The sequence below is a fragment of the Phycodurus eques genome, chromosome 5, assembly GCF_024500275.1.
Source record: "Phycodurus eques isolate BA_2022a chromosome 5, UOR_Pequ_1.1, whole genome shotgun sequence".
In the NCBI taxonomy this organism is placed as follows: domain Eukaryota; kingdom Metazoa; phylum Chordata; class Actinopteri; order Syngnathiformes; family Syngnathidae; genus Phycodurus; species Phycodurus eques.
The window spans coordinates 30,926,088-30,950,611 of record NC_084529.1 but is presented as its reverse complement, the minus strand read 5'-3'; the positions used below and the strand labels follow the sequence as shown (position 1 = coordinate 30,950,611).

The 24,524-nt window shown below is 40.1% G+C and overlaps 1 protein-coding gene across 1 annotated transcript in view; it reads left to right on the top strand.

Annotated features, from left to right (window-relative positions):
- sf3b3 (splicing factor 3b, subunit 3) overlaps positions 1–24,524 on the top strand; it is a 46,610-nt gene continuing 22,086 nt past the window's right edge. The window contains exons 1-16 of the mRNA XM_061676252.1: positions 1–102; positions 1,365–1,509; positions 2,400–2,555; positions 5,709–5,879; positions 6,021–6,193; positions 6,408–6,549; positions 7,205–7,317; positions 8,693–8,830; positions 10,640–10,743; positions 10,905–11,070; positions 12,534–12,629; positions 15,117–15,189; positions 18,351–18,502; positions 18,586–18,741; positions 22,739–22,894; positions 23,675–23,818. Coding sequence (XP_061532236.1) covers positions 1,440–1,509; positions 2,400–2,555; positions 5,709–5,879; positions 6,021–6,193; positions 6,408–6,549; positions 7,205–7,317; positions 8,693–8,830; positions 10,640–10,743; positions 10,905–11,070; positions 12,534–12,629; positions 15,117–15,189; positions 18,351–18,502; positions 18,586–18,741; positions 22,739–22,894; positions 23,675–23,818 — 2,010 coding nt within the window. The 5' untranslated portion in view covers positions 1–102; positions 1,365–1,439. The remainder of the gene's footprint in view (positions 103–1,364; positions 1,510–2,399; positions 2,556–5,708; positions 5,880–6,020; positions 6,194–6,407; positions 6,550–7,204; positions 7,318–8,692; positions 8,831–10,639; positions 10,744–10,904; positions 11,071–12,533; positions 12,630–15,116; positions 15,190–18,350; positions 18,503–18,585; positions 18,742–22,738; positions 22,895–23,674; positions 23,819–24,524) is intronic.

Here is a 24,524-nt window from a genome sequence, read left to right as displayed (position 1 = left end):
GGAAGGACCCCACCAACGGCGGCTGACCCACATTCAAAGATTCACGTAAAGTTGATGCTTTTGTATCGACCTGAAATCATATTCATCTTGTTTAACACACCGGTAAATATGATATTTTACGAATCTTCTGCTTGTCTATTATCAAACACATATCGTATGTGAGCTCGGAAGATAGAATAAAATAGCGGAGGCGACGGGCAAAAGTAGCGCTTTGTATGAATGGTCTCACGCCACAGTGAAGTCAAAGTCGATGTGTTAAGAGAATTTCTTGCTTTGAGCAACAATGTCTTACATCGAATATTTAATCTTGCAAGCATAAAATTCAAATTTTGATTTGTTGAAAATCAACCTCGCTGGCTTAGCTAATGCTATCAAGCGATACTTGGCTTCTTTGTTTTTCTCTAATAGCAATACAGAACGTCGTTTTAAATACAATCTTCTACACGATATAATGTACTGTATTGTCTAAATTGTTTTGACTTGAGTGTAGAGTTAATGTCACCACACCAAGCAGCAGATCTCAATTTGTCGTTCAACACAAATTAGTTACTCCATTTTTTTTTTCCCATTTTAACTTTGCTAGACCCATGTTTGCACTAATTGTTACGACATAGCGTGAGTTTGAGAAAAATATGATTTGAAAGGGCGGTAGTAGCTCGTCTGTAGGCTAAGGTCTTGTTTATTGCTACTACCATCTATCCATCCATCCATTTTCATGACTGCTTATCCTCATTAGGGTCGCGGGCTGCTGGAGCCTATCCCAGCTATCTTTGGGCGGGAGGCGGGGTACACCCTGAACCGGACATTATGACATTAAAGCCAATCGGCCGATCAGCATAAAATGCTAATTATCATCCGTAACCGATCAAGCCGATCAGATAGGTGTAAAGTCTACTAAAAACTTGACTTAACTAACACAAATGGAATATTACTGATTGTTATTGCACATTTGTCATTTTATCATTATCACCACACTAGTGGTACATTTTCATTGGGTCAGTGACTCGCCACTCGTTTTTTATGTCCTAATTGTATATTTCGTCATAGTGGCTGTTAGTTGTTATAGCCTACTTAAGTCGTCCCAACTACCGGAGAAAAAATTCCTTGTGTGTCTTGTAACAGACTTGGCCAATCAAGCTGATTTCAAGAAGAGCAGTGTGGGCAGTAGAATAGGTTATGTACTTCAGCAATCAATTGTTTTCTTCATGAATGTATTTGTAATGGAGGATTCTAGAGACATTTGAAGTGCTCATTCCATGTTTTTTAAAGAAAATTCCACAAAGATGGCGGCCACTTGTCTCGTTCCTACTAATACGTACTTCATTCAGGCCTTTTCAAAACTGACCAGTTTTCCCCACTTTCAGATTGAACTGGGCTACCGTAAGTGGTATTTTTAGCACCTGGAGAGGGCTGTGCGGAAGCCACAGTGAGACACAGCCATGTTTCTGTACAACATCACTCTACAGCGCGCCACCGGCATCACGCATGCCATCCATGGAAACTTCTCTGGTGAGTTTGTCTTCATCATTATTGTCTACTCGTCAGCCTGATGCCTGTTCCTATCTGATTGGCTCGATACAGTATAGGATGTGTCTCAGAAAAGGTCCAGGACTGGTGTCACAAAGCTATATGTCAAACCCAAAGAGTTTTCCCATTTTTTGTGGGCCAGACGAGCAATCAGACGAGCAATCAGCTCGTCTACAAAGAGATCCTGTGGCCTTTGTTCTGTGCTAGGTTTGGGGGGTGGAATTAATAATTTGGATAAGTCAACTTAAAAAAATAGGTCGACACAAAATTTTTTCCCTCAAAGCTCCGCCGCTAGGCTAACTGCGAGCCAGGCAAGCACATAGTTTCTCAAGACCCCTTCGTCCTTTTCACATTTGCTAAGACCAGCTATGGGACAGTACAGTACACTTTGCAGCGTATTCACATTTTGAAATCTCCGGTGTTGATTGTTTTCTTTTTAATACAACAATAAGGGAGTGACAAATTAACTGTTGCCTTACATTTTACTGTCTGCATTCTGCAGCACTTGAAATCCGGTTCCCTACTATTAGGCTCAGTGTAAATTTAGTGTATGGCAGATTAGGCTGCTAAAGTCCATGAGGATTTCTTTGAAGGGGAGAAGTTGTAGTTTGGACTTGAAATATATTTTCCGTGACACCAGTCCTGGAAGTTTTCTGACCTACATTGTATGGGTGCGCCACACCATCTGGATACTTCTACCAAAGATGTCTTCATCAATCTCGGTCTTGTTTTACACATTTATACATGTCTGTCTTTACGACATTTCTCTTCAAAATGGAACTCATCAGATCGACTAATAATTTGTTGCGCTTGTGTAAGACCTGTTTTTGTATTTTGTTCCCAATCTGTTAAGTGTTTTTGAATTTTTGTAGGAACCAAGATGCAGGAGATTGTAGTTTCCAGAGGAAAGATCATAGAGTTGCTGCGGCCAGACGCAAACACGGGAAAGGTGCACACACTGCTCACAATGGAAGTGTTTGGTATTGTGCGTTCACTAATGGCCTTCAGACTCACAGGAGGAACCAAAGGTATGCAACCCAGCACATGTACACTTTTCTTTAACAGACAAATTGCTGTGACACATTACTACGTGTCAGCTGGTTTTGTGGATGTCTACAAAATGTTGCTTTTGCAAATCCCAATTCCAATGAAGTTGGGGTGTTGTGTAGAACGTAAATAAAAATAGAATACAATGATTTGGAAATCCTTTTCAACCTATATTCATTTGAAGACACTACAAAGAGATGATGATGTTCAAACCGATGAACGTTGTTTATTTATTCATTTATTTATGTATTTTTTTGCAAATATTCTCTTATTTTGAATTTTGATGCCTGTAGCAGATTCCAAAAATGCTGGGACAGGGGCAACAAAAGACTGGAAAAGTTGAGGAATGCTTAAAAAAAAAAAAAAAAACACCTGTTTGTAGGCCTGTCACGATACTTTTTTTAAAATACATTTTCCCAAAAACTATCACGATAAATTGTTGTTTTTTTAATACCTCTGAAATCATGAAAAATAAGGCCCGTCCTTATTTTTTTATTATTATTTTGCTTTTAAATGAGTGTTGTTGTTATAATGTCCTTTCTTGTTTCTCTATAAATTGTTTTTCTTTACTCTGTGATATGGATCCCCTGAGTATGAAATAAAGAACAAAGAGCTGCAAGACTAGCCTGGTTTACATGGACAATTCTATTCAGATTATAATCAGTTTAGAAGCCCAAACTGAATGAAAATCGGAAACCTCAGTTGGAATAAACCTGGCGAATCCGAATGGAATCTCATTCGTTTTCACAGGGGTGGAATGTTCCTTTTGGCAAACTGTTCAGAAGTCAATTTTCGCCATTTGGAATGAAGCAAGGGAAAGTTCTCTCTGCGCATGCCTCGTCGCGAAGTAAATGTGCAGTAACGGGAGGTAACTGACAACTAATTAATGCGAAGGGCTATTAGTTTGATATACAGTGGGTACAGAAAGTATTCAGACCCCCTGAAATTTTTCACTCTTTGTTATGTTGCAGCCATTTGCCAAAATAATTTAAGTAATTTTTTTTTCCTCATTAATGTACACACAACACCCCATATTGACAGAAAACAAACGGAATTGTTGACATTTTTGCAGATTTCTGAAAAAAGAATAACTGAAATATCAGTATTCAGACCCTTTGCTGTGACACTCGTATATTTAACTCGGGTGCTGTCCATTTCTTCTGATCATCCTTGAGATAGTTCTACACCTTCATTGGAGTCCAGCTGTCTTTGTTTATACTGATTGGACTTGATTAGGAAAGCCATACACCTGCCTATAGCAGACCTTACAGCTCACAGTGCATGTCAGCAAATGAGAATCATGAGGTCAAAGGAATTGCCTGAAGAGCTGGGAGACAGAATTGTGAGAAGGCACAGATCTGGCCAAGGTTATAAAAAAATTCTGCTGCACTTAAGGTTCCTAAGAGCACAGTGGCCTCCAGAATCCTTAAATGGAAGACGTTTCGGACGACCAGAACCCTTCCTACAGCTGGCTGTCTGGCCAAGCTGAGCAATCGGAGGGGGGGAAAGAGCCTTGGTGAGAGAGGTAAAGAAGAACCCAAAGATCACTGTGGCTGAGCTCCAGAGATGCAGTCGGGAGATGGGAGAAAGTTCTAGAAATTCAACCATCACTGCAGCCCTCCACCAGTCGGGGCTTTATGGCAGTGGTCCGACGGAAGCCTCTCCTCAGTCCAAGACACATGAAAGCTCGTACGGAGTTTGCTTGGGGAAAAAAAACACCTGAAAGACTCCAAGATGGTGAGAAATAAGATTCTATGGTCTGATGAGAAGTCGTCAATTCTAAGCGGTATGTGTGGAGAAAACAAGGCACTGCTCATCACCTGTCCAATACAGTCCCAACAGTGATGCATGCTGTGGGGGTGTTTTTCAGTTGCAGGGATAGGATGACCGGTTGCAATCGAAGGAAAGATGAATGCGACCAAATACAGGGATATCCTGGACAAAAGACTTCTCCAGAGTGCTCACAGAGTGCTCAGGACCTCAGACTGGGCCGAAGGTTCACTTTCCAACAGGACAATGACCCTAACCACACAGCTAAAATAACAGAGTGGCTTCTGAACAACTCAGTAACTGTTCCTGAATGGCCCGGGCAGAGCCCTGACTTAAACCCAATTGTGCATCTCTGGAGAGACCTGAAAATGGCTGTCCACCAACGTTCACCAACCAACCTGACAGAACTGAAGAGGATCTGCAAGGAGGAATGGCAGAGGATCCCCAAATCCAGGTGTGAAAAATTAGTTTCATTATTCCCCAAAAGACTCATGGCTGTATTAGCTCAAAAGGGTGCGTCCACTAAATACTGAGCAAAGGGTCTGAATACTTATGGCTGTGTGATATTTCAGTTTTTATTTTTTAATAAATCTGCCAAAAGTCTGCTTTTTTTTTCTGTCAATATGGGGTGCTGTGTGTCCAACCCTAATTCCAATAAAGTTGGGTCGTTGTGTTAAACATAAATAAAAACAGAATACAATGATTTGCAAATCATATTCGACCTATATTTAATTGAATATACTACACAGACAAGATATTTAATGTTCACACTGACAAACTTGATTGTTTTCAGCAAAAATCATTAACGTCGAATTTTATGACTAAAACGTGTTCCAAAAAAGCTGGGACAGGGTCATGTTTACCACTGTCTTAAATCACCTTTTGTTTTAACAACATTCAATAAACGTTTGGGAACTGAGGACCCTAATTGTTGAAGCTTTGTAGGTGGAATTCTTTCCCATTCTTGCTTGATGTAGAGCTTCAGCTGTTCAACAGTCCGGGGTCTTCGTTGTCGTATTTTAGTCTTCATAATGCAGCACACATTTTCAATGGGAGACCGTCTCGTACCCGCACTCTTTTACTACGAAGCCACGCCGTTGTAACGTGCAGAATGTGGTTTGGCATTGTCTTTCTGAAATAAGCAGGGGCGTCCATGAAAAAGACGTTGCTTAAATGGCAGCATATGTTTCTCCAAAACCTGTATGTACCATTCAGCATTAATGGTGCCTACACAGATGTGTAAGTTACCCATGCCATTGGCACTAGCACACCCCCATACCATCACGGATGCTGGCTTTTGAACTTTGCGTCCATAACCAGACCTCACTGCTGGATTTAATATGACCCATGTTTGTGTTTTGTAGATTACATTGTTGTTGGAAGTGACAGTGGTCGTATCGTCATCTTGGAGTACCATCCGTCCAAAAACATGTTTGAGAAAATCCACCAGGAGACATTTGGGAAGAGTGGTTGTCGTCGTATTGTCCCAGGACAGTTTTTGGCTGTGGACCCCAAAGGCAGAGCTGTCATGATAGGTGTGTTCAGTAAAGCTTTAGAAGGTGTTTGCACATTGAATAATGTGTGTAAGTTTTGTCAACCTGTGAGTTATTGCATCCTGCCTCAAACCACACTATGGTGACATTAACATGAGCCGTCTTTGTCCTTTCCTTGTTTAGGAGCAATAGAGAAACAGAAGTTGGTTTATATTCTGAACAGAGATGCAGCAGCACGACTGACCATCTCATCCCCACTGGAGGCCCACAAAGCAAACACACTGGTCTACCATGTAGTGGGTGTGGACGTCGGCTTTGAAAATCCCATGTTCGCTTGTCTTGAAATGGACTATGAGGTACTGTCACATAAATGGAATAATGACACTTGTTACTTGTTTTATCATAAACAGCATGTGATGAGTTTGTCATGTCTCTTCTCTGACCTTAACTGAAGAAACATTCACGATATCTGACTGGACTAAACAAATGCTGGGTTGTTGTACATTGATTTTTTTCTCTGTCTTTTTATTTATTTATGTTTAATTTTTTTTATTGTCTTCCACTGTTCAGGAAGCTGACAATGACGCTACCGGAGAAGCTGCTGCCAACACGCAACAGACGCTCACTTTCTATGAGCTGGACCTTGGCTTGAACCACGTGGTCCGCAAGTACAGCGAGGCTTTAGAAGAACATGGAAACTTTCTCATCACTGGTAGGCAGATGTTAACAAGTTCATTGAGTGTAAAGCAACATTTAAAAAAAAATATATATTTTCCTTGACTGTTTTTATATATATTTGGATTAGTAGATTCAATAAATTGAGAAGGCAAAATACCTTGACTTCCGAGTAGGCATGCGCCAGTTATCGTTTTAAAGGTATACCGGTTTTAAAACATCAAGTTTGCCAAAAGCAAGTCTGGCTAAAAGATTTACACTTGCATCCCTCTTCATTTAAAATTGTTATAAGTCAACCAGACACAGATTTTTGCAGTTGGCAGTGTACTTTTGTTCATTGCTGTTCAGATTTTTAAATAGTTATTACGGCAAAAAATGGTTGTTGATAAATAAAAACAAATATTTGTGAAAATATAAGCCTTTATTTGTTTCTTTTTACATAAGCGGGGATAAACCACCAATAAGGGTTTTCGGGGTTGGTTCCCCCCAATGGGGGGGGGGGGGGGGGGGGGGAATTGAAAATAATTTTTTTTTTGAAAAAAATCCACGAATAGGTGAATCTGCGGGTGCCGAACCGCGAGTATGCGAGGGTCCAATTTACAAGTAATTTATTTTAGGAGTCTGGTCTTGGACTGAATTAAACTGTCAAGGTACCATTGTTTCTCATTCTTAAAGTTCTCTTGCATATCTAGTTCCTGGTGGTTCTGATGGGCCAAGCGGAGTTCTGATCTGCTCTGAAAACTACATCACATATAAGAATTTTGGAGACCAGCCTGACATTCGCTGTCCTATCCCACGTCGCAGGGTGAGTCATATCATCCATCCATCTATCTATCCACTGTAGATGGATGAAATTTCATGTTGTTTTAACAAATTTATCATGTGAACTGAGTCAAAGGTATTGAAATACAGTATGATGTGGCGAAGTCTGGTGAAGTCAATTGGTTGCAGGCTTAATGCAGTTAATTCAAGTAAGGGTAATGCAACCAAATATTAAATGCTATTTAAAGGTAATTCAAAAGCAGGCCTATCGGGGGGCACAAGCCAGTGCAAACTGTAGACCAGTCTCAAGCCTGGATAAATGCAGAGGGTTGCGTCAGGAAGAGTATCCGGTTTAAAACTTTGCCAAACAAATATGAGCGTTCATCAAAAGAATTCCATACCATATCGGCAGTGGCCCGGGTTAGCAACGTCTGCGCAGGGCGCCTGTGGAAATTCAGCTACTGTGGGTCAAAGACTGAGAGGTGGAAAGAGGGTTCTCAGGCAGAAAGAGAAGAGGAAAGCACAGAGCCTAGAACTGAATGTGGGGACTTTGAATGTTGGGACTATGACAGGGTAATCTCGAGAGTTGATTGACAGGATGATTAGGAGAAAGGTTGATATATTGTGTGTACAGGAGAGCTGGTGGAAAGGCAGTAAGGCTAGAAGTTTAGGGGCAGGGTTTAAATTATTTTACCACGGTGTAGATGGGAAGAGAATACTTGGTAGTGGAACCTCAAAGTACAGGCTATCATACAAGGAAAGAGGTAAGATAAGAAGTGGGACACTGAGAGGAACGAGGAGAGGAGAATACATTGAGATGCGAAGTAGGGCAAAGGCATAGGTGGCCGAGTGGTGCCGAAGTGAATGGAGGTGGATGTGGTGCTTTGGAAAATACTTCTTGCCATCTGGGGAGCCACTTTTTTTTCACGTAAAATGACACTGGTTAAGACACTTGTTTTTATTTACGGTTGTTATCGTGTTCGTCCATCTTGGGTGCTTCTTTGATTGGCTGCATTCTGTTCAGCATCACTATTCTCTGTGTCATGACTCGGGAGACGACGGCTTCCGCCACACACATGAAGAGTTTTGGTAAATATTGAAGGCGTTCATTATTTAAGATTGTCAGCCCTGACCTGTTTCGGACCCTAAAATCCGGATGAATCCACTCTTAAACCTCAGACCTAAGGACAATCTTATCGGATAATCTTATAAGACATAAGATTGTTTGGCGTTAGATGTGCTTGGTTGGGAAAGGGCAGAATCAAGACAAAAACACTCCAATTGTCTTTGTGTGTACCCGGCTTAATAATACCGATTGCAGGGTTTATGCACGGTCTACCCAGTCCCCCCCCCCCCCCCCCCCCCCCCCAAAAAAAATAAACATGCATATGAGTAATCTTTCTTTTTCTTTTTGCTAGAATGACCTGGACGACCCAGAACGTGGTATGATATTTGTTTGCTCAGCAACTCACAAGACCAAGTCCATGTTCTTCTTCCTAGCTCAGACCGAGCAAGGAGACATCTTTAAGGTTACTTTGGAAACTGATGAAGAAATGGTGAGCAAAGTGCATGGATTCCTTGTGTGATATGCAGTAAATAGAAGGCCTCATAATGATACAAACTGTTTTTGTGTAAACGCCATGGTAACAAAATTGCATTAGAACAAATCAAATGATGCCACTCTACCAAAATCCGAATATACAATTAGGGGTGTCCCGATCTGATCTTTGAGCTCTGAAATCTACGACTTTACCACTCTTATACAAGCAGTCCATTCAATGCTCCCTTCCAGTACTTCTATTAACATAGTAGCAAGAAGAGTGACTGTTTTTTCTATTGGTCGCACCGGTGCGACCAACTGAAAACGTTGATCGACCATTTTTTGAGGAGGTATAACATGACCGTATTTTTGATTGACAGTGACTCGAGATCTATTTACAAAATATGTTACCGTGAACAGGTTGTTTGTCCGTAATAAGCAGTACCAGACAAACCAGGTCAATTCATTTTAACAAAACAAAAAAACAAAGGCTTTATTTTTATTTGATAATTTGTTCGACTCAGCGGGGCCAGTTTTTATAGTGAGGGCTCCTAACCCTCTTTCCCTGGGAAAACCACTTAGTTTTGAGCATTACCACGACCATATGATTGACATAGATTTAAAAGTGATTGTACAAGTGTATCTCCAAGTAGCGTTTATGATTGACACTATTTTGCAAATTCACTAGCAAAACAAACCAATTTACCCATTTAAAATCATAGTCCCAAACAGAGCATGGATTAATGATTACTACTGCAATTATTGCACTTTATTTTAATGATCATTTGTTTTCCTATACAAGGAAGGATTCTGGGCTTTTTAACTTTGCACATACAGTATCTTTCATGTCTTTTCTATAAAAAGGGTTTAGACAGACATAGATTTGTTAGCTTTGCTACCCTAATTATGAAGGTATTAAAACCTTTGCACATGACTGTGTTTGTAATAATGAGTATAAATTAAGGTGGCAATCTTTGCAGTTAGCGTTACAGCTGTGTGTAAAAAGTAAAGTTGTAGGACTTTACAAGGTAGGTGTGGGCTAGATGGCTTGCTCACTGGTAGTCCAGATGAGTTGAAGGCTCACAATTGTCATTTCAAAAATGAATAAGTAGCGGCCCTGCGTCAATATAGGTACGTGGTGACCACTGGTCAGGCACAAGCGCGTACCATCCTGTCTGTGGCACGCATTCTTGGTGCGCATGTACGCGACGGTGCTTTTTCTTATTGCGTCTCTTATCTGGAAGAAGCAGTCAATTGTGTTGCAGCAGGCAGCTAATCATATTGCAGCGGGTCGCTTTTAGCTCCAATGGAACTCGTAATGATTGACACGGCGTCACAGCGCTCGCTCTCGTTCTCTCGATCTGTGTCTGGCACACACGAGGAGGAGATTGCAGCGGAAAAAATCCAACAGTTAAAGCATGCACTCGCGCAAATGCGACGGAATTTTTACTCTCACTAGCTGACAAAAAGGTTGCATATGCGACCAACTTGGTCGCAGTCTCGAGCCCTGTTTATGTAACCCATTGGTTAATAATAAATGGCTCAGTTTTTCGCATACCTGCTGTTGCTGATTATTATCCGTTTGCATAATATAACTTCATCAAGCGTTTTCTAACATTTCATACTGCAAAATAACTGAAGTATGGATGATTGTTGCTGGTATCGGTATCTGCTAAAATTCAAGGCTGCAATATCGATCTCTGATCAGAAGTGGAAAAACTTGGATCGGGACACCCCTACGGGACATACCTATTTACAATTTATGTGGTTGAAATTATGTAACAGAAAAATATGTTGTGATATATCCTGAATGTTCATTGTTTAGGTCACAGAAATCAGACTGAAGTATTTTGACACAATCCCTGTGGCAACAGCCATGTGCGTCTTGAAGACTGGCTTCCTGTTTGTGGCTTCAGAATTTGGAAATCAGTAGGTGTCTTTAGCTCATTTGAAGTTTATTTGAAAGGATGTCGCTATTATTTTTAATACAATACACTCATCACACCCTCGTAGCTGTGAGCCATGTTTATTTTGTGCATTTTTGTTTTTCCTCCTCACCGTGATGATTAATGTTGTACTTCACCTTCTAGTTACCTTTACCAGATTGCTCACTTGGGCGACGACGACGAAGAGCCCGAGTTCTCCTCTGCAATGCCTCTGGAAGAAGGGGACACGTTCTTCTTCCAGCCCCGCCCCCTCAAAAATCTGGTGCTGGTTGATGAACAGGAGAACCTGTCACCCATCATGTTCTGTCAGGTGGGTGTTCATTTTAAATTAGGTGTCTTCCGTTTTTGGTATGGCTAACACTAGCAGTACAGTTTTGCCTTGAGATAAGCGCTAAATTTGTTCTGTGACCATGCTCTCGTATCTAAAAGCACTCGTATCTCAAACCACATTACCCCATTAAAATGAATGGAAATGCAACTAATCAGTTCCTGGTTTAACACCCTGCGCGGCTGACGTCACATACCGTAATTTCTCGTGTATAATGTACACCCGTGTGTAATACGCACCCGCAAAGTTGACCTCAGAATTCTAGAAAACCCTTCTACCTACAGTGGATGCGGAAAGTATTCAGACCCCCTTAAATTTTTCACTTTGTTACATTGCAACTATTTGCTAAAATAATTTTTCATTTTTTTCCCTCAATGTACACACAGCACCCCATATTGACAGAAAAAAATTGAATTGTTGAAATGTTTGCAGATGTATTAAAAATGAAAAACTGAAAGGCACCATTTTAGTAGGTAGCAGTATTAGCCTTACCAAAAATAATTCACAGGTTATATAGAAAAGAAGTCAAATAAAACATTTCCTGCACATACAATTTTCAGTTCGCACGCAGTCTTGCATGGCCGCGGAAGGCTCGTTTGTGCTTTTTCTCATGCATCATAAACATCATTGGCTCCGTGCATCACATATTACAGGTATATTTATTTTTTGCTTTGAAATAGCCCTCAGTACGGCATCAAAGAGAGTGAAAATCGATAGCGATAGTGTTGTTAGTAGGCCAAAATGTATTACTGTTGGGGAAAAAAGGAAATAGCTAAACTCGAGAGTAGTGTTTGTGATCTTGCTGTGCAGTTTGGAATGGGGAAATCTACTATCTAACTACAAAATTTTTAATTAAGAACTGCAGTAGTTGATTTTTGGAACAATGAACTGAACTTTGAACTAGTTCGCAAAGAACACTGATCCTGTATTATTTCACATTGCAAAATATATCACAGGTTTAAAAAAAAAAAAAGTGAATTTTTTTCTTCTCTGGGTGAGTAAGCCACATTTTACATCTTCTTTGGCAACATCGTACAGATTTTCACAGCGACAATCCATCTTTTCGTTTTGTCTGCTACTCGGGGAACCCCTTCCCTGATAAGCTCATACGGCTGCTGACCCCTAAGAATTACTGACATTTCTGTGTCACTACTTGCCCTAAAACTCTACTTAACAGCTCAAATTTAGCATTATTCGTCAGAAGAGCAGTTTGAGCAGTAGAATACATCATGTACTTTAGTCGTCAATAATTTTTTTTTAAATCAATTTGTTTGGTTTTTAGGTGTTTGAAGTTCTCATCCCATGTTTTTTTTTTTTTTTCTAACCAAGATGGTGGCCACTTGTCACATGGCTACTCACACAATGGATTAAATTTGTAAATCAAGGTTTGCCTCTATTTCCTTACTTATTTCTTCTTCTTTTTCTTTTTTTTTTTTTTTTGATAGATTGCTGATTTGGCCAATGAAGACACACCACAACTTTATGTAGCCTGTGGACGAGGACCCAAATCTACATTAAGGGTTCTTAGACACGGACTGGAGGTAAACACACGTCAATTATCTTTTAATATTTTTTCTTTATCACATCTCCTCATATAACAAAAGATTAAGACTTCAAACTGATCCAAACATGGTTTTCACTGCAGCACATTTATTTTTATCTATAAATGGTAAGTAACTGTGGATCATACACTTTAATATTGTTGGTTCAATATTTTAAAAAGCTTTTCTATTTTACTAGCACTGATGTTAATATGAATGGTGACTGAATGAATACCTAATAAACTGTAGTATTAGTAAAGTAGTAGTTGTAAAGTTTTTAATTTTTTTAAAAAACAATTTTATTTCAGTATCGAGGAGGGATGTCCCAATCACTTTTATTTTTTATTTTTTTTGTACCCGAGTCTTTGATTTCAATTATCTGCTGATACCGATCCGATACATATACAGTGGGGCAAAAAAGTATTTAGTCAGCCACCAATTGTGCAAGTTTTCCCACTTAAAACGATGAGAGAGGCCTGTAATCTTCATCATTGGTATACTGTACCTCACCTATGAGAGAGAAAATGAGAAAAAAAATCTGAAAGAGACATTGATTTGAAGAATTTATAAGCAAATTATGGTGGAAAATAAGTATTTGATCAATAACAAAAGTTCATCTCAATACTTTATATACCCCTTGTTGGCAATGACAGACGTCGAACTTTTTCTGTAAGTCTTAACAAGGTTTTCACACGCTGTTGCAGGTATTTTGGCCCATTCCTCCATGCAGATCTCCTAGAGCAGTTATGTTTTGGGGCTGTCGCTGGGCAACACAGACTTTCAACTCCCTCCAAAAAAATTCTATGAGGTTGAGCTATAGAGACTGGCTAGGCCACTCCAGGCCCTTTAAATGCTTCTTACAAAGCCACTCCTTCGTTGCCCAGTCGGTGTGTTTTTGGATCATTGTCATGCTGAAAGACCGAGCCACATTTCATCTTCAATGCCCTTGCTGATGGAAAGAGGCTTTTACTCAAAATCTCACGATACATGGCCCCATTCATTCGTTTCTTTGTGAGAATCAGTCATTCTGGTTCCTTTGCAGAAAAACAGCCCCAAAGCATGATGCACCCCCATGCGTCACAGTAGGTATGGTGTTCTTTGGATGCAACTCCACATTCTTTCTCCTCCAAACACGACAATTTAAGTTTTTACCAAAAAGTTCTATTTTGGTTTCATCTGATCATATGACATTCTCCCAATCCTCTTCTGGATCATCCAAATGCGCTCTATCAAACTTCAGACGGGCCTGGACATGTACTGGCTTAAAGGTCAGATGACAAAGATGTTATGGGGTCAGTGAAAATTCATATTTGCATTGTTTATATGTTATGTAATACATGGATGTAACTTCCAGCAAGTTTTCAACCATAATTTAGCTAAACATTTGGTTTTTATGATGCATATTGAGTCCTCCCAGAACATACCTGAGGGTATGTTGGAGTCCTTCAGGTGTTTTTTAGCAAACTCCATGCGGGCTTTCATGTCTCTTGCATTGAGGAGTGGCTTCCGTCTGGTCACTCTACCATAAAGCACCGACTGGTGGAGGGCTGCCGTGATGGTTGACCTTCTAGAACTTTCTCCCATCTCCTGACTGCATCTCTGGAGCTCAGCCACAGTGATCTTTGGGCTCTTCTTTACCTCTCTCACCAAGGCTCTTCTCCCTCGATTGCTCAGTTTGGCCAGACGGCCAGCTCTTGGAAGGGTTCTGGTCGTCCCAAACGTCTTCCATTTAAGGATTAGGGAGGATCAAGGATGATCAGAAGAAATGGACAGCATCAGAGTTAAATATGAGTTTCACAACAAAGAGTCTGAATACTTATGGCTGTGTGAGATTTGTTTTTCTTTGATGATAAATCTGTTTTTTTTTTTCTTACAATATGGGGTGCTGTGTGTGCATTAGGAAAAAAATTAACAATGATTTTAGCAAATGGCTGCATAATAACAAAGAGTAAAAGATTTAAGGGGGTCTGAATACTTTCCGTACCCACTGTATTGGTTAGTTGCTCTGGAAGTCCAACCATCACATGTAAGTGCCTCTCTTTCTGCCAACTTAAGACTCCAAGTTTTGTCTTAACTAGAAATACAGCTTTCGGATGAGAACTTCCATTCTTTTAAGATGGATCAGAAAGTTGAATTGACAGGGGCACGATGATGGAGCCAACTTCACTGTTGTGACTTAAGACATGTTTTCATGTTGGTATTGCGTATCACAGTTCGTGTCTTTTGTCCATTTCCTACAGAGGAATCCAAAATGAGCCCAAACATCAGATTTAAAAGTAGGTCACTTGCTTCACAATGCAACTGCTGCAGCTTGCTTTAATCGGCAGTTTGTTGTTGCTTGGTCGAATGCAGCTTCCGTCCACACAATGCCAATCACATGCGAAGCACCCCCCACTGCCCAGGAGGTGAATGGATTCTTCATTGTTGGGGGAAGAATTGCAATGCATTTTTTAATCAATAATTTTACCTACCCCTTCTTTCCGACAGGTGTCTGAGATGGCTGTGTCTGAGCTTCCTGGTAACCCCAATGCTGTGTGGACAGTACGCAGACATATCGACGGTAAGAACATTATTCTTTAATTTCCAACTACTCCACATCTGCAATGTTGACACGATGTTCCCTAGCGAGACTGGTGGATGGGCTCACGGTTTTGTGGTGTGTCTGTAAAGTAACATGGCTTTCTTTTCTTTTTTTCAGTGTTTCTTCATTGCCTGAGTGAATGTGAATAGGCCTTATTTTAGCACTGTGAAAATTATGATTTTATGGTAACAAAGTGCAGAGCAGCAGCACACAAGAATACAAATAAAAACATTAAAACACGATTACTCTTATGTATTTGCAACTGCTGGCAATGGACTACGTGCACCAGGTTCTTGACGAATTTCGCATCTTACAAATGATAGCAAAATTAGTTTTAGACCAGTGGGAAAATTAAGGGACAGAAAAACTTGAGCGCTTCAACTGATGGAAAAATTTGTAAATACAACCTGGTCATTTAAGTTCCATTAAACTGTGGGTGGCTCAAATAAATATTGTCGTGTGCCACTTTGTACCAGATCGATTCTCTATCATAGTGAAATTAGCTTCCGTTATTTTCTTTAAGACTGCTCACAGTGGAAACAAAATTAGGAGGAGGGTGTTTGTTGTTACCCGGCACACAAAGGTGTGTAGCAAACATTTCAGTAAGGAATCAATTTAATTTTACTGTTAAGGGTCGAGTTTCAGTAACAAATGCCATACTATCGTTGTTTGGGAGGAATGTCTTGTCCTTTTGCCCCCCCAACTTAATCTGGACACAAATATTGTCATATGGGATCCCCCAGAGCTTGGAATGCAGTGGCCACCATTTATATGGTAACCTAGTTTACGCTGTTGACCTAACTAAAATATGAGGAGCAGAACGAGAGCAGCAATCTGAGTCGACTGAATGTTGAATGATAGACATTACAGATATGTTAATGTGAACAGTTGCAAGAATAGCCAGTAGCATTGTATTTAGCAACAAGTAGTCTATGTATAAGCAGTTTACCAGCAGTAGAGCAATAATTATACATCAATACTCACAGAAGTATGGAAAGTATGAAAAAATATGGAATTTAATTTCCTAAATGTCCAGGTCTGGAAAAGGATGGAAAATGGAAACTGTGGTATGGAATAATAATCATGTTTCCAAGACTGTTTCAGCAGCTCTATTTAAAAAAAATTAAATAAAATAAATTAAAAAATAAATTAAAAAAATAAAATAAAAAAATAAGTCTCAAGTAGTTCCTGTCAAAACATCATTACATTGTTCCAAATTAATGCCCAGCACCTTTAGCTTTTAGATTATACGAGCATACATAGCAACCTGACACAATCAGATTTTCTAATATGTAAACGTTGAAGTACTCTGAGGTCAGATAATTGCCAACTTAAAACGAGTGATTTAATCATTTATTTGGTGGTTACAAAACCTTTGATAACTGGGATGCTGCTGAAGAATTGAGGGGAAAATGAAGAGGCAGGAGCAGCGCAGAGTTAACGCCCTAAAGTTGAAATGAACTTGCAGATGAGGATGAAATCAATGCGAATAAAACATCAAAATATGGATGCACAAAATGTTTTCTTTTTTTAATTTACCGATACTGATAACCAATACTTTTTTTTATGGTTTATATCAAGGGCCTTCAACAATTTCCAGCCCGAGGGTCCCCCAAACTGATAGAAAGCAGGAGTTTGGTCCTCCTCTTATGTATATTGTATGTAACTGTATTTTATATCAAACTGGTCGCATAATAGAATGCATTTTTATTAATGTAATATATAAATGTGAAATAGTATTGTACTAACATGATATTTATCGTAGTGTCGTAAAAAGTATGGCCCCCTTCTAAAATTCTTATTTTTGCATAGTTTACCCACTTTAATGTTTAAGATCATCAAACAAATGTAAATATAAGACAAATATAACCCAAGTGAACTTAAAATGCTGTTTTTAAATTATGATTTCTTTTATTATATAAAAAAAAAAACCATTCATAGTCACCTGGCCGTGTGGAAAATGTAATGGCCCCCTAAACCTAATAACTGGTTGGGCCAAGTGTTTTTCTATGACTGGCAATTAGTCTTCCATCTCTGTGGAGATTTTTTGGGCCTACTCCTTCTTGCAGAATTGTTTGAATTCAGCAAAAGGCAATCCAGGGCACACATAGACAAAGAACCATTCACACTCAAATTTACACCCACGGACAATTTTGAGTCCTCAATCAACCTACCAAACGTTTAAAAAATTTTTTTTTTTTTTTTACTTTTTTAATTTTTTGTCCTGTTCAGCTGTCCTGTCAAGCAAAATGGAGGATCTGTTTCCCTTTTATGGCGAAACAGTTTTACTGTGTCACAGTGGAGTTTTTTTTTTTTTCCATCAACGATTATCAGAAGAAATGGACATCATCCGAGTTAAATGAGTGTCACAGCAAAGGGTCTGAATACTTATGGCTGTGTCATATTTCAGTTTTCTTTTTTTAATCTGCAAACATTTCAGCAATTGTTTTTTTTCTGTCAATATGTGCGTGTACATTAATGAGGAAAACAATTTAACTTAAATGATTTTAACAAATGGCTGCAATATAACAAAGTGAAAAATTTAAGGGGGTCTGAAAACTTTGTACCCACTGTATATCAAGCATCAAATATTGTGTAAAATGTAACAATTTATCGAGCCCAGAAAAAACTCCTGTGTCCCATTGTATAAACCGTCCCACTCTGCCTCTGATTGGCTAGCACCACGGTTTTATACTTTTGATACTGTGTGTGTGTGTGTGTGTGTGGAAGCTCTTCACCAACACACACACATATACGGAGGGTGGGTCTTAAACCATGAGTCTACGTACGCTGAATGAATATTCTTCATGCGTCCCTGCTAATTTCTGTGCGTGTCAGACACGGACGGGACACACTTCAAACGGGATCCTTGTATCATAAACTTTTTTGGAACTGATCGTTTACGTTATCATTTTGCACAGATGAAAATATACACACAAGAGTATTCATTAGTTGAAGTTAACTGATGCAGCAGTGTGTTTGTTCAACAGTTTAATTTCTATTGGTTAGCAGCATCTCTTTACATTTAGCATGTTTCTTCAGTATTTGCGTTTTGTAATCACACAAAAAGAATGCTTTTTTTAATTATTATCTTCAGTAGCCATCTTTTTTTAAAAGTCAATGCTTCTTTTGATTTTTAGATGAATTTGATGCCTACATCATCGTGTCTTTCGTCAACGCTACGCTGGTTCTGTCCATTGGGGAGACTGTAGAGGAGGTGACTGATTCTGGATTCCTGGGAACAACGCCCACCCTCTCCTGCTCGCTGCTGGGTGAAGATGCCCTAGTTCAGGTGTGTAATATTTTCCTTTAAAATGGTCTCTGAACTGTGCAAGCACAATGAAATTTTTTTCTGGTCTTTGTCTCTCTATGTAGGTGTACCCAGACGGGATCCGGCATATTAGAGCGGACAAGCGTGTGAATGAGTGGAAGACTCCTGGGAAGAAGACCATTGTCCGTTGTGCTGTGAATCAGCGGCAAGTGGTTATCGCTCTCACAGGTGGTGAGCTGGTCTACTTCGAGATGGACCCGGTAAGCGCAAATATTTATTCTTCCAATATGTAATATTCAGTGAATTTTGGCTATTTGTGGAGGGTAGGGACCAAGACTCACCATGAATAGCAAAAATGAGCAAGTCGTCGACTCCCCTCATAATTGTACAGTGTACAGTATATTCGAATCCAAAAGCTAGTATATTTTTAGCCTTGTCACGTGTCTTTTGATGTAGTACTGTAAATATCTGACCACCAATAAAGTTATTTTAAAAAATACATGTCGGCGGTGTGGGACAGATAACACGTAATGCCGGATCAGACGACAAGACAAATTTGGTCTTTCACGATTGCACTATGTCAGACTACTGGAATAAAATCTTGTATTCCGTTACCGCCGCATCCCGTGTTTTACGAGCACTGGGCTTCATCTTGTCAACGCGACCGGATATACTCGTTACCATGGCGACGACAACAATAATGGATCGCGCCGTGTGTTTATAAGAACAGAATGGGGAAAAACGTGCGTTTGTGGTCACCGGTGCTCCGGAGACGACATTCGTTTAAGGCTTGCTTGAGGTATGTTCACGTACTTTTAATACGATACCGCTCGCAAGCAGGCAACATAACGTTATGTAGCCTATGAAGCTCGTGTTAGCACTAACGGTAATACGTAAACATGCCGGCGTGATGTCGAATCGTGCTCTAAAGTTTCGATGTGTGTGAAGTAATTTAATTACAATAAAGTAATTTAATTACAGTAAATTACACCCATTATTTCTGTCATGTTGTAATGTTGGTTTGACCTGACTGATTAGAATACATGATCTTACTAGAGCTGTGAGTTCCAGCCTTTATGGAGCCAAGGAACACATTTTACAATTGAAAAATCTCACGGCACGCCAACAAACAAAAATGACACAAAAAGTGGATACATTAATTACTGTATGTACTTCCTGCTATCTAATAGAAGACCATTCATTTGTTCTGTCACTATGAATCACTGGCATAAATAGATGAACAAAGAAACATTATTTATTGTAAATATTTTTTGGAGCAATTAATTACACAAGTATACACAGTAAATAAAGTCCTTTAAATAGACACATTGCTCATCTTGTGATCGGATCGGTTGTCGGGTTTTTTTAAACTCGCTGATCAGCCCCAAAAATCCGGCTCGTGTAAAGCCAAAATGTTTTTCTGGATTATGGGGTCACCAGTGGTCCTGTGTCCCCCTAGATTAGATCCACCCTCTACTGAGCAGCAGCAGAATCATATCTCCACATTTAGAACAATATCAAGAGCATTCTTTATTAAGATGACCTTGATGTCACATCTAACAAAACTATTGTTTTACATCAATACTTAATTACATTCATGTGCCTGTGGATGAAAAAGCAAGGCTTGTGACCAAAATTTATGCAAACGTACGTACACGCTGGGTACATTCAAATTATTTGAGCCAGCAAGTCTCCTTTCAAATATCAATACTCTCTTTTATTCTCGCCAACACCCTCTCTCTCTCTTTCGCAACCCGCTTCTTCCTTAACTATTAATCTATCTTTTGATGGTTTAAGAAATGTGATCAAGTACAATATACTCAATACACCGCATAAAATGCCTTTTCAAGCTTGTTGTTCAGGCCGTCAACTTGTGAAATTGCTTAATGTGCGTGGGTGTCGGCAACGCTTACACGATGGTCCGGTCTGATTTGACCATGTCGTGCAATGTGCGGCAGGCTTAAAGCAGTTTTTGTTTCATGGTCGACTGAGGAGGTGCGGGCATTTTTTTTCATATTGGCAGATGATGAAATACAGCGAGCGATGAAAAGTGGTCGCACTTTCCATCTCGAGCGTGTCACCTTCTTGATCCCGCCCCAATCCCACCCACTTTTGATTGGTGCCTGTTGTAATGGAAAAGCAACAGAGGTAAAGCCAGGCCGGGGCAGAGCAGGACCAGGCCGTTTTGGAACTTAGTGTTTTACTGGAAAAGGCCTTGTGTGATTGGTTGAAAAAGAGGAAAATTAGCGAGAAGAACAAATTCTATTCTCCCCCCTTGCCAACCAGTCCATCCATCCATCCATCCATTTTCATCCGCTTATCCAAGGTTGGGTCACGGTGGCAGCAATTTAAACAGGGAAGCCTAGACTTCCTCCTCCCCAGCCACTTCGTCCAGCTCTTCTGGGTTGATCCCGAGGTGTTCTCAGGCCAGCGGAGAGACGTAGTCTCTCCAGCGTGTACCGGGTCATCCCCGGGGCCTCCTTCCGGTGGGATGTCCCCGGAACACCTCACCACGGAGGCTCCAGGAGGCATCCTAACCAGATGCCCGAGCCACCTCATCTTGCTCCTCTGGATGTGGAGGAGCAGCGACTTGACTCTGAGGCCCTCCCAGATGACCGTGGTTCTCAACCAGTCTCTGTGGAGGAAACTTATTTTGGTCGCTTGTACAGGTGATCTTATTTAGGTCACAGCTCGTGACCGACCATAGGTGAGGGTAGGAATGTCGATCGACCGTCGAGGTGCTGATTTTCATCCCAGCCGCTTCACACTCGGCGGAGATGTTGCAGAGGTGTGTCAACCAGGACAGCCACACAACATCCAGAGCCCTTACGAACTCAGAAGAAGAATCACCTTTATTGTCATGAACATGCATGCATGCATGCACACAAAATTTGTTCTGCATTTTACCCATCACAGTGAACACACACACTTGTTAGTTGAACACATTGGAGTAGGGGGGAGCAGTTCAGGGTATCGGTGTCTTGCTCAAGGACACCACAGCCGTGAGTTCGGGGAATGTTGGCGGATGGTCAGGTCGGGGTCTTGAACCTAGGTCCCCCACGGTGGCAGGCGGATGTTTTTAACCACCTCGGTGACCTCAACCTCAGAGAGAGAAGAACCCACCACAGAGTCCCCAGACTCAGCTTCCTCATGGGAAGGCGTGTCGGTGGGCTTCGTAGTATTCGGCCCACCCACTCACAACGTGCTTATTTGAGGTCAGCAGTGCACCATCCCCACTGTACACAGTGTTGACGGTACACTGCATTGCCAACCAGTGTAGAAAGTAAATACTGTATCGCGATAGACGTGATCGATATCAATAGAATATACGTTAGATAAAATGTACAATCGGGAAAAAAAACGGAAATAAACCACACTGCAAGCATTCTGCTGAAGGCTACAACAGAAGATTTGAGGCTCACCTCATTTCTCTTTTTACCGGATCACTGTTGATGTATATCGATGAGGAAGAAGCTAGGCCATTTCTCACTTTATTTTTTTTTCACGCTGCTATGTTGTAATGTATTATGATACGTACTGATTTTATCTACTGTCATGGTTTTATATTGTGTAATTGTTGTGCTCTATTGTTTTGTTTTGGTCTACCAGCCCAGGGACAACAGATGCAAATTAGCTTTTGGCAAACTCTGATCCTATTTCTTTTAATTGTGCATTGTCCCTGTAAAAATAAACGTTTCAAAATAAAACAAAAAATCATGATAGCCCCAATTAGAATGTGATTGATTAATTCCAAACACAGCCACATCCCCTGTCATAATTGTGGACACTAGTGCAACCACATTATAACCATTGTTTATTTTTAATACCTCTCATTAAAATGTTTTCCCCCCAATTTAGTTGTACATGTTATTGGGTATTAATGGTGTAAAATGTTTTGAAATGCTTTCTTTGTTTCATTTTTTTATTATTAAAAATAATACACAAACCATGGCATTTGTACATGGGCGTGTAGCTTTTTTTTTTTTTGTTTGTCTTGTCTTGATTTCCAAAACTGGTAGAGACAACTCAAAAGACTTTTGAAACCCATCTATTTTTCTTCCACTTACAATCATGTCAGTTTGAAAGACCCACAAAATACATTTACATTTGTGTGTTTAGTTCAAGGGCTTTTGCAAGCTACTGTAAATGTTAAAAATCCGACCTGTAACATTTGAACAAAACTCTGCTAATCATGGCAACTGCTTCTTGTTGACTACTTGTTTATTGAAATCTTTCTTTTTTTTTCCATCTCTCCAGTCAGGCCAGCTAAATGAATATACCGAGCGCAAGGAGATGTCCGCTGATGTGGTCTGCATGAGTTTGGCCAATGTTCCTCCTGGTGAACAGCGCTCTCGGTTCCTGGCTGTGGGACTGGTTGACAACACTGTTCGAATCATATCCCTCGACCCTTCGGTATGAATAAAAATACATATTTTTAAAATAACAGACCTCTTGTGAGGCTTTTCATCTTGCCGGTAAATCTTACCACCACTGTGACACGTTATAAAAGATCTCGTTTTAGTTTATAATCACATTACCTTTATGCAGGCTTATGAGGCTTTTTAACAGATATATTCGACCTACTGTGCTCAACATGAATGAATACATGGCCTTTGAAAAATATTTTTAAATCAATGTCTCTGACCTCACAAGAACAAGATTTAAAACAACATTTTAGGAAGTTCTGCATTAAAGCAGTCATTCTCATTAGCGTAGCATACACTGGACGTCAGCTATCCTGTTTTCCGGATTCGGTCGTGTGATGTTCCGCATATAGGAGATAAAATGGCTTTAGACTGAGAACTGACAACCGAGAAATGCAGTTGAAGCCTCATTTGGCGAAACACTGTCTTGGGCGAAAGCATGGAGCAGCATCAATATAATAACAAAAGAATCGTAATCAACTGTTCTTGTTAACATCTACGTACATAAGCAGCAACACATTATTGACCTTAGCTGCAAACATGGGACTGATAGTCTTTTTTAGTTTGTAGCTTAAACGAGAGGAGTATACAATCACAATGTCACATTGAAAACACAATATCAAATTGAAAATGATTGTTTGACAGGTTAAAGTTGAATGTATTTATGATAAAGGATAACATAACTTGGTGATTTCTCAAAATCTGAACTTGAGCAACATGCCTTCTAATTTGGAAAACACCTGCTCAATTTGATATTTGAATCTTTCAGGATTGCTTGCAGCCACTGAGTATGCAGGCTCTCCCAGCCCAGCCAGAAAGTCTTTGTATTGTTGAAATGGGAGGGGTTGAGAAACAGGATGAAATTGGAGAGAAAGGAACCATCGGCTTCCTCTACCTTAACATAGGGCTTCAGGTATGATGCATCTTTCACACCAACAATATTAAGTTATTATTAGTTATTATTATTTTTTGAGACTTTACACCGATCTGATCGGTATCGGCCTATAATTGGCATTTTATGCTGATGGCTTGGTCATAATGCGCCGATCCAATCAATGACGTCATTGATCGGCTCCGTAAAAGACATTTACGCCATGTCGCCGTCGTGTACAGTATATTCAAATGCAAAAGAGTTTATTTTTAGCCTTGTCGCGAGTCTTTTGACATAGTACTGTAAATATCTGATCACCAATAAAGTTATTTAAAAAAAAAAAAAAAAAAAAAAAAAAAAAACGGCAGCGGTGTGGGACAGACAACGCGTAATGCCGGATCAGACGACAAGACAAATTTGGTCTTTAACGATTGCACTATGTCAGAGTACTGCAATAAAATCGTGTATTCCGATACCACCACATCCTGTTTTTTATGATCACTGGGCTTGATCTTGTCAACTCAAACGCGACCGGATACACTCGTTACCATGGCAACGACAACAATAATGGATCGCACCGTGTGTTTATAAGAACAAAATGGGGAAAACGTGTGTTGGTGGTCACCATTGCTTCGGAGAGAACGTTCGTTTAATGGTTGCTTGAGGTATGTTCACGTACTTTTAATACGATACCGCTCGCAAGCAGGCAGCAAAACGTTATGTAGCCTAGCAAGCAAGTGCTAGCATT